We start from the raw sequence: 14,166 nt of genomic DNA on the forward strand, positions 1-14,166 counted from the left end.
TTGAGTACAGGAGCAAGGATGTCTTGCTGCAATTATACAAGGGCTTGGTGAGACCACATCTGGAGTACTGTGTGAACAATGTCACCTCCACTTTCCAGGCAAATACGTCCCTTTAACTCCTGCCGACAGTTTACCCAACACCCCAGGCACAGTTGCTACATTGAAATGTCAATTGATAATTTAATAAACTGGATTGAGAGATTTATGTTTGGAAGGATATTAAGGAATATGGAACCAAGGAGAGGTGTAGATGGAGTTAATGTACAAACCAGCCCGAACCGAATTGAGTGGAACAGGCTGAATGGGCAACATAAACTCTATTGGTATGAGAAAAAAAAATCCATTTCCCCTGTGCACAGTGTACTCAGGTTTCTTTTATTTTATTCTCAAAATATACTTTATTCATAAAAATCTGTAAAAAAAAAACATGACAAAACAGTTCCAAACAGCACCAAGTCAAAAACTACAGACAGTGCAAAGGAGGTCAGTTTCCTTCAATGCAATCATGAATTGGCTCACAACCCTTCCATTTCATTTCTCGTGCCATATACATTTTACAGCAAACGAAAATTTTCCCGATACAGTTCAAGGGGTTTTCCATGGATCCAGCCCCTCCGTTCTGCTTGGTGGGGGGACCTTACACTGAGGTCTTTCCCCATTGAGCCTTTGCTGCGGCTGCCCAAGCTTTAGTACGTCCCTCAGCATGTAGTCCTGGACCTTGGAATGTGCCAGTCTGCACCATTCGGTCGTGGACAACTCTTTGCGCTGGTAGTCCAGCAAGTTTCAGGCAGACCAAAGGGCCTCTTTCACTGAATTGATAGTCCTCCAGCAGCAGTTGATGTTTATCTCCGTGTGCGTCCCTGGGAACAGCCGTAGAGCACAGACTCCTGTTAGAGCTGCTTGGGATGAACCTCGACAAAACCTCTTTCCACACCTACTTTGCAAAGACACATTCCAGAAGGAGGTGGGCAACCGTCTCTTCCCCACCACAGCCACCGCGAGGTCATTGTGCGGAGGGGGTGAGACTTCGGGCGTGCAGGAAGGATCTGACTGGGAGGGCTCTTCTCACCACCAGCCAAGCTACGTCTTGGTGCTTGTTTGAAAGTTCTGGTGATGAGGCATTCCGCCAAATGACTTTGGCGGTCTGCTCAAGGAACTATCCGACAGAATCTACCATCTCCTTTTCCCGTAGGGCCTTGAGAACATTCCGTGCAGACCACTGCCTGATGGACCGGTGGTCAAAAGTGTTTCTGTGCAGAAACTGTTCCACGACAGATAGGTGGTACGGCACAGTCCAACTGGATGGAGCGTTCTGCGGCAATGTGACCAGGTCCATCCTTCGCAACACCGGGCACAGAGAGAACCTCAGCACATAGTGACACTTGGAGTTTGCGTACTGGAGTTCAACACACAGCTTGATGCAGCCGCACACAAAGGTAGTCATCAGGATGAGGGCGACGTTGGGTACATTTTTCCCGCCCTTATCCAGAGGTTTGAACATTGTGTCCCTCCGGACCCGGTCCATTTTGGATCCCCAGATGAAGCGGAAAATGGCTCCGGTGACTGCCACAGTGCAGGAGTGGGGTATGGGCCAGACCTGCGCCACGTACAGCAACAACGTGAGCGCCTCGCACCTGATGAACACGTTCTTAACCACAATGGAGAGAGATCGCTGCTCCCACATGCTCAGCTTGTGTTGTACCCCGGCTACGCACTCCTCCCAGGTTTTGGTGCACGTCCTGGCCTTTGCGAACCAGTTCATCAGCAACTTCAGGTAGTCTGACCTGACGGTGATGGGGACAAAGGATCGGTCAGCCCAGTTCCCAAAGAACATGGCCTCGCTCTTGCCGTGGTTAACTTTGGCTCCCGAGGCCAGTTTGAACTGATCGCAGATGCTCATCAGTCTGTGCACAGACAGTGGATCCGAGCAGAAGATGGCGATGTCATCTATGTACAGGGAGGTTTTAACCTGAGTGCCTCCACTGCCTGGGATTGTCACCCCTCTTCTGCTCGCATCCTTCCTAATAGACTCAGCAAAGGGTTCAATACAGCAAACAAACAAGACCGGGGAGAGAGAACAGCCCTGTCTGACTCACAGTGTACTCAGGTTTCCACACAGTTACAACCCAGGGACATTGATAGATTCAGTGACAGGATCAAACTACAGCAGCTGGTGTAAAATGTGGGGAAGTTTGAGGTCAATAATTTTTAACCTCAAAGATAAATCAGGGTATTTTCCAAATGGTTAGAATCTGGGAATTGTGGAGGAACAGAGAGATTTAAAGGGATAGGTATGGAAATGATTAGCAACCATTGGACCACCTGAGAATTATTGAAAATGCTGATGGAATTGAAGTCTTTACCTCAATGGGGCTGGAACAGAAATGGTGGAAGTTATGTTACAGTTGTGTGAAGCTCTGGTTAAATCACATCTGGAGGACTGTGTTCTGATCTGGACACCTCACCTCTGGAAGGATAATTTGGTTTTAAAGGGGGTGCAGTACAGATTCACCAGCATTGTACCAGGGTTTAGAGGGTTAAATTATGAGGCCTGGTTGTATAGATTAGGCTTGTATTGTCTTGAGTATAGAAGATTAAATAATGATCTCATTGATGTGTTCAAGATGATAAAAGGATTAATGTCAGGAAACTCTTCTTTACACAAGAAGTCGAGGAAATCAGAACCTCTCCGCCCCCAATAGGCTGTTGAGGCTGGGGGTCAATTGTAAAGTTACAAAAAGTGATAGATGTTAGGAAGGGAATGAAGGAATATGGAACTAAGTGGATTAGATGGAGTTAATCTGCAAATCAACCATCAACCAATAGAAAGGCAGACCAAGCTTGAGGTGCTGAATGACCGACTCCTGTTCCTTAGTTTATCAAGGGATATGGATCAAAGGTGGTAAATCAATTTGAGGGCCAGAACAGTCATCATGTAATTACATTGGGAATGGACTTGAGGGGCTGAATGGCCTAACTCGGTTGCTGTAAACATATACAACTACTTATCATTATTATGAGGCAGACAATCCCATCACATCGAAACAGTTTGAGTTAGTGAGGCTGCAAACCCAAAATGAAAATGTCACCAGGCACTCAGACCTTATCTCCAATTCAGGGAATGACTATGAGGTACTGAGACATTCAAGACTAGTGTCAAACTTTAATGAGAAGGTTGAGTCATATTTTATGTCAGCTGCAAAAAAGAGCTACCAGGCTAAGTTGGCCGAAATAATTTTGGACTCTCCTCTTAACAAGGCGAGTTCCTGGGTAGGGCATGTGAAGCTTTTTCTCTGTTATCAGAAGCTCCTTTGACCGTCAACAAACTAAAATTAGAATTCTAAATGCGTGTGAGTTAGTACCTGCAGCCTATATGACAGAAACTGAGACACACCAGGATTAGACCCGCATAGACTTGCATTGAAATTCAAAGAATTAAACAGATGACATTCGATCGCTGGATACGATCTTTCAAGCTTAAACCCTCACATGAAAATTTGAGAGAAGTGACGTCGCTGCAAGAAATTAAAAATAATATCGCAGTTAATACAAGAACCCACCTTGAAGAACAAAGAGTTAAAGGGGAAGAGAAGCCACAGAAATGACTGACAATGATGAGTTAATACACAGATCCCATAACTCTGAATAAATTTGGGTCTAGTAACTCTTACATGCCAGGGAGAGATAGCAGGGATGCAGATGGAACAGAAATGGGCTCGAGAGAAAAGGAAAGTAGGGAATGAAAACCAAGCCAGTCTCCAACTGTTTCAGAGAAGGAACTCAGCTGATAAACCAGTAAGGACACGCCGGATGTGTTTCCAATGTTATTATAAACCTCTTTCTGTTCAGCCCAGATGGTTCTCTCTCTCACTGGGATCCGGTTCCATCGGCAGTTCCTTCACGGGAATATTCTGACTATTGTTATTGGACCACTGGAAACATCACTGTCTGTTCCCACTGTGACCTACCGGTACAGGCCCTAACCACTGATTACATTCCTCTCCCCAGTCACTGTCTGAAACTGAACCAGACTGTTCACAACCTCATCGTCCTATTTAATCCAGAGCTGCATTTTTAACCCTGCATCCTCTGCATCACCAAGACTGCCAACTGTCACCTCTATAACAGTCACGGTCTCCACCCCTGCCTCAACTCACCTGCTGTTGGATCCTCATCCATACCAGTAAAGAGGGGCTTGCGCTGGAGTCGAAGAGCCAGACCCACCCTAGAAACAAAGCAAATGGCAGTTTTTTAAACTTTAAGGATATGATGGGGGGGGAGTGGGGGCAGGGAGTCGAGGAGACAGGGGTGGAAAGGAAATGGAAAAGGAGAGAATAGGTGGCTGAGTGGTGGAAGGCAGAGAAAAGCTGCAAGGATGCTCCTCTTGAATAGGTGGTTGGAGCACCTGACTGGAAATAGTACAAAGTTCAATCTTCCAGTGGGGTGGGGTGGGGCGGTGGAGGAATTCTTTGCCCGGTCGGCTGGAGCCGTCCGGTTCTTTCAACTTTCTGCCGTTCTGACAAAGACTTTCTTCACCCAGGTGGCTCCAGCTGTCCTGAGCCACGCAGTTGGGGTGGGGAGGGTGCTCCATTTGTGCCAGATGGAGGAAAGCACAAGAGCAAATACAGGGGCTCCCGAAAGAATCTTTGTGCCCCACCCCTGGATATTCCAGCATCTCCTCCCTCCCCCAACAGTCCAAGCAAAGCAGTTCTCCAGTGCTCCAACACCCACCTCTCCAAAATAACTCACAGATCCTGTTTCTATGCAATGGATGGAATCAGTTCCACATTTGTATGTTGGAAATGTTTCAGCTCCCACCAGTCTGCACAGGTGCAGCTGTTTCATCTGATTGCAGACAGGAAATGCTCCAAATGCACCAACCAATCAGAGCTGTAACTGCCCTGGGAGTGTTTGATGGGAAAGTGTGGAGGGAATCCAACACTCCATGTGCAGGTGGCAATGCAGCAGAACCCTGTTCTTTCATAAAAATCTATGTTTTGAAGAGTCACTGAGGGGGACGTGTACAATGAGCATTACTTCATCTAACACTTGCTGCAACTGCCTTGGAGAGGTTGAGGGAACTAATCAGCACCCTCGCCTTGGTGAACGTCTGGTGGAATCTCGATCCTGACTCCAGTGCCTTCAGCTGCAGGTCTGGGGGAGGAGGCTCCCGAATTGACAACCTCTACATTTTGTAGGCATATGTTACGTGTGTCTCGATGGCCTCCATGCAGTTGGTGCAATGGTCAGAGCTGCTGGCTGATGACAGATCCTCCATCACTGATCTGGAGGGAATGGGCTTTTTGGTCCATACTTATTACAGCACATTGCTCTCTCCGGATTTGACCAGCGAGGATGCGTGCAGAGTTTTCTGAGAGGGCCTGTTGAAGTTCAGCCCGGAGGGTGCTGAATGACTGGAGGCTCTGCTAACATTGGCAGAGCTGACCAGCACCCTCCACAAGCTCTCAAAGCTAAAATCTACAGAGCTTGACAGGCTGACCATGGACATCCTCAGCGGGTTCTGGGAAATCCTGGGGGAAAGCCTGGTAACCAGGGTGATGTCCCTCTCATGGTACATGGCTGAAGAGGGGTGATCTCCACCTGCTTGAACCACCTGCAAGAACTGGCGTCTGGTCTCCCTCCTCAGCACGGATTATAAGATCTTTGCCCGGGCTAGGTCGACTCGCCTGGGCTCCCTGCTAGCCCATATGATCCAACCTGACCTCTCCGACACTGTCCCGGGCCGGTCCATCCAGGACACACCCACCTGGTCCTGGACATGATCCATCTTTCTAAGAGGACTGGTTTGTCAGTTGCCTTTCTCCCCTTCGATCAGGAGAAGGCGACTCGACAGTGTTGATCACAAATATTTTTTTCGGGATTCTGCGCACGTTCGGGCTCGGGCCGCAATTTGTGGCCAGGTCTGACTTTTCTACGCCGCCGCTGAGTCAACGGGTTCTTGATGGCATCCGTTCACTTTGGCAGATGAGTACGTCAGGGATGCCCAGCAATTATACACCGTCTGCGTGGAGCCATTCCTGTGCCTGCTTTGCAAGAGGTTGGTGGGTGCATGCGTAGCAGCAAACCTTTTCTGCCGCATCCACTGTGAGAAATGTTCAAGACGCATGGTGTGTCAGTGGCGGATGGGACAATGATTTGAAGAGCATTAAGGTGGATAAATCCCCAGGGCCTGACCTAGGATGCTATCGGAAGCAAGGGAGGAGATTGCTGGGGCCCTGGCAGAGATTTATGTCTCATCGTTAGCCACGGATGAGGTACCGGAAGACTGGAGGATAGCGAATGTTGTGCCTTTGTTTAAGAGGGCAGCAGGGATATGCCAGGCAACTATAGGCTGGTGAGCCTTACATCAGTGGTGGGAAAGTTATTGGAAAGGATTCTGAGAGACAGGATTTACATGCATTTGGAAAGGCATGGTCTGATTAGGGATAGTCAGCATGGCTTTGTGCATGGGAAATCATGTCTCACGAATTTGATTGAGTTTTTTGAGGAGGTGACCAAGAGGATTGACGAGGGAAGGGCGGTGGACGTTGTCAACATGAACTTTAGCAAGGCCTTTGACAAGGTCCGTACCAAGCGGGTAGGCTGGTCTGGAAAGTTCGAACACATAGGACCAGGGTGAGCTAGCCAATTGGATTCAAAATTGGCTTGTTGATAGGAGGCAGAGGGTGGTAGTGGAGGGTTGTTTTTCAGATTGGAGGCCAGTGACAAGTGGTGTGCCACAGGGATCAGTGCTGGACCCTCTGTTGTTTGTCAATATATATTAATGACTTGGATGTGAATGTTGGGGACATGATTAGTAAGTTTACAGATGACACCAAAATTGGTGGTCTAGTGGACAGTGAAGAAGGTTGTCTGAGGCTACAACAGGATATAGATCAACTGGGAAAGTGGGCAAGGGATTGGCAAATGGAATTTAATGCAGACAAGTGTGAAGTGATGCATTTTGGGAAGTTAAACCTGGGCAGGACATATACAGTGAAAGGCAGGGCCCTGGGAAATGTTGTTGAGCAGAGAGACCTGAGGGTGCAAGTGAGTTCAGGGCGGCACAGTGGCGCAGTGGTTAGCACCGCAGCCTCACAGCTCCAGTGACCCGGGTTCAATTCTGGGTACTGCCTGTGTGGAGTTTGCAAGTTCTCCCTGTGTCTGCGTGGGTTTCCTCCGGGTGCTCCGGTTTCCTCCCACATGCCAAAGACTTGCAGGTTGATCGGTTAATTGGCCATTATAAATTGCCCCAAGTATAGGTAGGTGGTAGTGAAATATAGGGACAGGTGGGGATGTGGTAGGAATATGGGATTAGTGTAGGATTAGTATAAATGGGTGGTTGATGGTCAGCACAGACTCGGTGGGCCGAAGGGCCTGTTTCAGTGCTGTGTCACTAAACTAAACATAGTTTCCTGAAAGTGGCAAGACAGGTAGACAGGGTGGTGAAGAAGGCGTATGGCATGCTTGCCTTCATTGGCCGAGGCACTGAGTACAAGAGTTGGGACGTCATGTTACAGTTGTACATAACGTTGGTTTGGCCGCATGTGGTGTAATGTGTGTAGTTCTGGTCACCGCATTACAAGAAGGATGTGATTAAGGTATAGAGGATGCAGAAAAGATTCACAAGGATTTTGCCTGTATGGACGGCTTGAGATATAAAGAGAGATTGGAAAGGCTGGGTTTGTTATCCCTGGAGCCAAAGGCGGCTGAGAGGGGACATGATAGAGGTATATAAAATTATGAGAGTCATAGAGAGGGTAGATAGCCAGAGTCTGTTTCCCATGCTAGGGGTGACTAAAACTAGAGGGCATAGAATTAAGGTGAGAGGGAGGAGGTTTAAAGGGGATCAAAGGGGTAAATGTTTCACACAAAGAATAGTGGGTATTTGGAATGAGCTGCCAGAGGAGGTGGTGGAGGCAGGAACAGTAGCAACATTTAAGAGGCATCTGGATAGGTACTTGAATGAGTAAGGCATCGAGGGATATGGAATTAATGCAGGCAGGTGGGATTAGTATAGATTGGCATTATGGTTGGCAAGGACACGGTGGGCCGAAGGGCCTGTTTCTATGCTGTACGACTCTATGATTCGGTCAGCTCATGTATGATAAAAATTCTGTTGACATTTCCCTGGTATTGTTTACAGTAATCGATGAACGACTGACTGGGTGTGTTTGATGTATGTGATTCTGAACTTCACTGAACCTGCAATTAACCACGACATTTATTCATTCCATTTCTCTGCTGCATACCTGAATTAATGTGAAATTCTTGCTCAGGTTTAAAGAAGGACAAGGTTAGATAAGGTTAATGTCAATGCTGCAGTGTTGAGCGCTCCTGCTCAGTGTAATTGTCGGGGGTGGTGGTGGGTGGAACATGGGGGGGGAACAGAGAAATAGAGACGGGGGGGGGGGGAGGGGGAACAGAGAGGGGGGAACAGAGTGGGGAAATCAGAGAGCGAGTGGGGGGAAATCAGAGAGCGCGAATGGGGGGAAATCAGAGCGCGAGGGGGGGAAACAGAGAGCGCGAGGGCGAAACGGAGAGAGAAGGACGAAACGGAGAGAGAAGGACGAAACGGAGAGAGAGTGAGAGAAAGCTGACAGACAGACAAGTCCTCTGGGAATGATTGATCTGGTCCCAGACCAGGTCAATGTTGTCATGAAAGGACCGGCCCGGGACCATGTAGGACTGGTCGGGGTGGTGATATGAGTCAGCACGGAGCCCAGGCGAATAGATATAGCCTGGGCAAAGATCTTATAATCCGTGCTGAGGAGAGACCGGATGCCAGTTCTTAAGCAAGTGGAGATCACCCCACTTTGGGAGCAGGGCGATGACCACACTGCACCACATGAGGGTCATCTCCACGATTGCCCAGCATCCACTCCACCCCCCCTCCCCCCAACCCCCAAGGACTGGCACGTAGTCGCCCCCCAGGATGTCCCAGAATGCCCTGAGGAACTCAACGGTCAGCCCCGGGGATTTGCCTCTTGAGAGCATCCCCTGTAAGTCAACAGGATCTGTGATCATGAGGAGCACGTAATCGATGGAAGCCGAGAGGACGACCCGCATGACTGACCCATGCGGAGCCAAACCCACCAACCTCTTGCAAAGCAGGCACAGGAATGGCTCCACGCAGATGGTGTGTAATTGCTGGGCATCCCTGACGTACTCATCAGCCAAAGTGAAGGGATGCCATCAAAGACCCGTTAACTCAGCAGCGGCAGTGTAGAAAATTCAGACCCGGCCACAAACTGCAGTCCGAGTCCGAACTTGCGCAGAATCCCGAAAAAATATTCTTGATCCACCCTGTCGAGTCCCTTCACCTGATCGAAGGGGAGAAAGGCGACTGACAAACCAGTCCTCTTGGAAAGATGGATCATGTCCAGGACCAGGTGGATGTTGTCCTGGATGGACCGACCCAGGACTGTGTAGGACAGGTCGGGTTGGATCATATGGGCCAGCAGGGAGCCCAGGCGAGTCGACCTAGCCCGGGCAAAGAGCTTATAATCCGTGCTGAGGAGGGAGACCGGACACCAGTTCTCAAGCAGGTGGAGATCACCCCTCTTCAGCCCAGCACCATGAGAGCGACATCACCCCAATCACCAGGCTTTCCCCCAGGATCTGTACAAAATGGTCCCCCCAAGATTTCCCAGATCCCCCTGAGGAAGCCCAGGGTCAGCCTGTCAAGTTCTGTAGAGTTTCCCTTGGAGAGCTGGTGGAGGGTGCTGTTCAGCTCTGCCAATGTTAGCAGAGCATCCAGGCTGACCTTCAGCAGGCCCTCTCAGAAAGCTCTGCACGCATCCTCGCTGGTTAGATTCGGAGAGAATTATGTGCTGGAATAAGTATGGACCAAAACGCCCATTCCCTCCAGATCTGTGATGGAGGATCCGTTGTCAGCAGCTCTGACCATGGCACCAACTGCATGGAGGTCATCGAGACACATGAAACATATGCCTACAAAATGTAGAGGTGGTCAATTCAGGAGCCTCCTCCTCCAGACCTGCAGCTGAAGGCACTGGAGTCGGGATCGAGATTCCACCAGACGTTCACCAAGGCGAGGGTGCTGATCAGTTCCCTCAACCTCTCCAAGGCAGTTGCAGCAAGTGTTAGATGAAGTAATGCTCATTGTACATGTCCCCATCAGTGACTCTTCAAAACATAGATTTTTATTTAAGAACAGGGTTCTGCTGCATTGCCGTCTGCACATGGAGTGCAAGACTCCCTCTGCACTTTCCCATCAAACACTCACAGGGCAGCTGTAGCTCTGATTGGTTGGTGCATTTGGAGCATTTCCTGTCTGCAATCAGGTGAAACAGCTGCCCCTGTGCAGACTGGTGGGAGCTGAGATTGGAGAGAGCTGAAACATTTACAACATACAAATGTGGAACTGATTCTACCATTGCAGAGAAACAGGATCTGTGAGTTATTTTGGAGAGGTGGGTGTTGGAGCACTGGAGAACTGTTTTGCTTGGACTGTTGGGGGAGGGAGGAGATGCCGGAATATCCAGGGGTGGGGCACAAAGATTCTATAGGGAGTCTCTGTATTTGCTCTTGTGTTTTCCTCCATCTGGCACAAATGGAGCACCTTCCCCACCCCAACTGCATGGCTCAGGACAGCTGGAGCTACCTGGGTGAAGAAAGTCTTTGTCACAACAGCAGAAAGTGGAACGAACTGGATGGCTCCAGCCGACCAGGGATCCAGGGTGAGCGAGCAAATTGGATATAAAATTGTCTTGGTGATGGGAGGCAGAGGGTGGTCGTGGAGGGTTGTTTTTCAGATTGGAGGCCGGTGACCAGTGGTGTGCTGCAGGGATCGGTGCTGGGCCCTCTGTTGTTTGTCATATATATTAATGACTTGGATGTGAATGCAGGGGACATGATTAGTAAGTTTACAGATGACACCAAAATTGGTGGTATAGTGGATAGTGAAGAAGGTTGTCTGAGGTTACAACAGGATATATATAAACTGGGAAAGGGATTGGCAAATGGAATTTAATGCAGACAAGTGCAAAGTGATGTATTTTGGGAAGTTGAACCTGAGCAGGACATCTTCAGTGAAAGGCAGGGCCCTGGGGAGTGTTGTTCAGCAGATAGACCTTGTGGTGAAAGTACATAGTTCCCTGAAAGTGGCAAGACAGGTAGACAGGGTGGTGAAGAAGGTGTATGGCATGCTTGCCTTCGTCGGCCGAGGCATTGAGTACAAGAGTTGGGATGTCATGTTAAGTTGTACATAACATTGGTTAGGCCGCATTTGGAGTAATGTGTGCAGTTCTGGTTCCCGCACTGCAGAAAAGATATGATTAAGGCAGAGTGGGAGCAGAAAATATTCACAAGGATGTTGCCTGGTTTGGAGGGCTTGAGTTATAAAGAGAGATTGGAAAGGCTGGGTCTATTTTCCCTGGAGTGAAGGAGTCTGAGAGGGGACATGATAGAGGTATATAAAATTATGAGAGGCATACATAGGTTAGATAACCAGAGTCTGTTTCCCATGGTAGGGGTGACTAAAGCTGGAGGGCATAGATTTAAGGTGAGAGGGAGGAGGTTTAAAGGGGATCAAAGGGGTAAATGTTTCACACAAAGAATAGTGGGTATTTGGAATGAGCTGCCAGAGGAGGTGGTGGAGGCGGGAACAGTAGCAACATTTAAGAGACATCTGGATAGGTACTTGAATGAGTAAGGCATAGAGGGATATGGAATTAATGCAGGCAGGTGGAATTAGTATAGATTGGCATTATGGTCGGCATGGACACGGTGGGCCGAAGGGCCTGTTTCTATGCTGTACGACTCTACGGCTCTATGATTCTATCAGCTCAAGTATTGTAAAAATTCTGTTGACATTTCCCTGGTATTGTTTCCAGTAATCGATGAACGACTGACTGGGTGTGTTTGATGAATGAGATTCTGAACTTCACTGAACCTGCAATTAACCACGACATTCATTCATTCCATTTCTCTGCTGCATACCTGAATTAATGTGAAATTCTTGCTCAGGTTTAAAGAAGGACAAGGTTAGATCAGGTTAATGTCAATGCTGCAGTGTTGAGCGCTCCTGCTCAGTGTAATTGTCGGGGGTGGTGGTGGGTGGAACATGGGTGGGGAAAACAGAGAGGGAGAGCGCGCGAGGGGGTGGGGTAAATCGGGGAGAGCGGGCAAGGGGGGGTAAATCGGGCGAGGGGGGGGGTAAATCGGGGAGAGCGGGCGAGGGGGGGGGTAAATCGGGGAGAGCGGGCGAGGGGGGGTAAATCGGGGAGAGCGGGCGAGGGGGGGGTAAATCGGGGAGAGCGGGCGAGGGGGGGGTAAATCGGGGAGAGCGGGCGAGGGGGGGGTAAATCGGGGAGAGCGGGCGAGGGGGGGTAAATCGGGGAGCGCGGGCGAGGGGGGTAAATCGGGGAGCGCGGGCGAGGGGGGTAAATCGGGGAGCGCGGGCGAGGGGGGTAAATCGGGGAGCGCGGGCGAGGGGGGGTAAATCGGGGAGAGCGCGCGGGGGGGGGTAAATCGGGGAGAGCGCGCGAGGGGGGGGTAAATCGGGGAGAGCGCGCGAGGGGGGGGGGTAAATCGGGGAGAGCGCGCGAGGGGGGGGGTAAATCGGGGAGAGCGCGCGAGGGGGGGGGTAAATCGGGGAGAGCGCGCGAGGGGGGGGGTAAATCGGGGAGAGCGCGCGAGGGGGGGGGTAAATCGGGGAGAGCGCGCGAGGGGGGGGGGTAAATCGGGGAGAGCGCGCGAGGGGGGGGGGTAAATCGGGGAGAGCGCGCGAGGGGGGGGTAAATCGGGGAGAGCGCGCGAGGGGGGGGGTAAATCGGGGAGAGCGCGCGAGGGGGGGGAAATCAGGGAGAGAGACAAGTCCTCTAGGAATGACGGATCAGGTCCCAGACCAGGTCGATGTTGTCCTGGATGGACCGGCCCGGGACCGTGTAGGACTGGTCAGCGTGGATCATATGAGTCAGCACGGAACCGAGGTGAGTAGACACAGCCCAGGCAAAGATCTTATAATCTGTGCTGAGGAGGGAGACCGGACGCCAGTTCTTAAGCAAGCGGAAATCACCCTATTTTGACAGCAGGACGATGACCACACTGCGCCATGAGAGGGGCATCTCCCCGATTGCTGTGCTTTCCCCTCACACCGCCCAAGGACCGGAGCGTAGTCACACCCCAGGACGTCCCAGAATGCCCTGAGCAACTCAACGGTCAGCCCCGGGGATTTGCCCCTCGAGAGCAGGTGAAGGTCGCCGGTCAGTTCCGCCAATGCAGATGGAGCCTCCAATATTTTGGTGTCCTCCGGGCTGATCTTCAGCAGGTCCTCCCACAAAGGCGGTGCAGTGGTTAGCACCACAGCCTCACAGCTCCAGGGACCCGGGTTCGATTCTGGGTACTGCCTGTATGGAGTTTGCAAGTTCTCCCTGTGACCACGTGGGTTTTCGCTGGGTGCTCCGGTTTCCTCCCACAGCCAAAGATTTGGGTGGTTGTTGGTCGGCACAGACTCGGTGGGCCGAAGGGCCTGTTTCAGTGCTGAATCTCTAAATAAAACTCTGCATGCGTCCTCAAAGGACGGATCCAGAGAGAACAACGTGATGTAATAGGTATGGACCAAGAGGCCCATTCCCTTTGGATTCATATCGGAATATCCGTTGTCGGCCAGCAGCTCAACGAGCTGCTTCCAGACGCCCCGCCATTTTCCAACATGTCAATGAAGGGTGAGGCGCGGTCCTGATCTCCAAGGTCTGGTTCCGCGACCTCACGTACTTGCCTCTGGACCCGACGAGCTGTAAGTCCCTCAGCGTGTCCTTCCTCTCTTTGTACCCCTCCAACAGGGCTGGGACCATGACGGCCTGACTGAGACAGGACTTCAAGTCGAGTACCACCCTCTCCAGGAGCCTGATCCCAGCTTCCCACCTCTTTTCGACCCGCTTTGCCTACTCCTGACTGAAGACACGGATTTGAGTCTTGCCCACACCCCACCACTGCCTCAAGGAGGGGAAGCCCCCCTGCTTCCTTCTCCAGTCGGCCCAGAATCGACAGACTGAGTGCGGAAATCACTTGTCCTCCAGGGGCCGGTTGTTAAGTGCCAGTATAAGGACCCTGCTTGTGTGCAGAGTGGAGTGAGCTCCGCCCACACCAGGCAGTGATCCGAGCACGGCACCAACCGCAGGGAGGCCAGCGAGACAAAGT

The 14,166-nt window shown here is 50.7% G+C and overlaps 1 protein-coding gene across 9 annotated transcripts in view; it reads right to left on the reverse strand.

Annotated features, from left to right (window-relative positions):
- The window catches only part of LOC137345659 (uncharacterized), a 76,759-nt gene that overhangs the window by 29,634 nt on the left and 32,959 nt on the right, over nucleotides 1-14,166 (reverse strand). For 4 of the 9 annotated variants that reach the window (XM_068008909.1, XM_068008908.1, XM_068008910.1 and 1 more), the window contains one exon: nucleotides 4,158-4,225. In XM_068008909.1, the coding sequence (XP_067865010.1) occupies nucleotides 4,158-4,225 (68 nt within the window). Of the gene's footprint in view, nucleotides 1-404; nucleotides 1,785-3,362; nucleotides 3,516-4,157; nucleotides 4,226-14,166 lie in introns of those variants that run through there. The other 5 variants (XM_068008904.1, XM_068008905.1, XM_068008906.1 and 2 more) reach the window with 3 other exon arrangements.

Source organism: Heterodontus francisci, chromosome 29 (genome assembly GCF_036365525.1).
Source record: "Heterodontus francisci isolate sHetFra1 chromosome 29, sHetFra1.hap1, whole genome shotgun sequence".
In the NCBI taxonomy this organism is placed as follows: Eukaryota; Metazoa; Chordata; class Chondrichthyes; order Heterodontiformes; family Heterodontidae; genus Heterodontus; species Heterodontus francisci.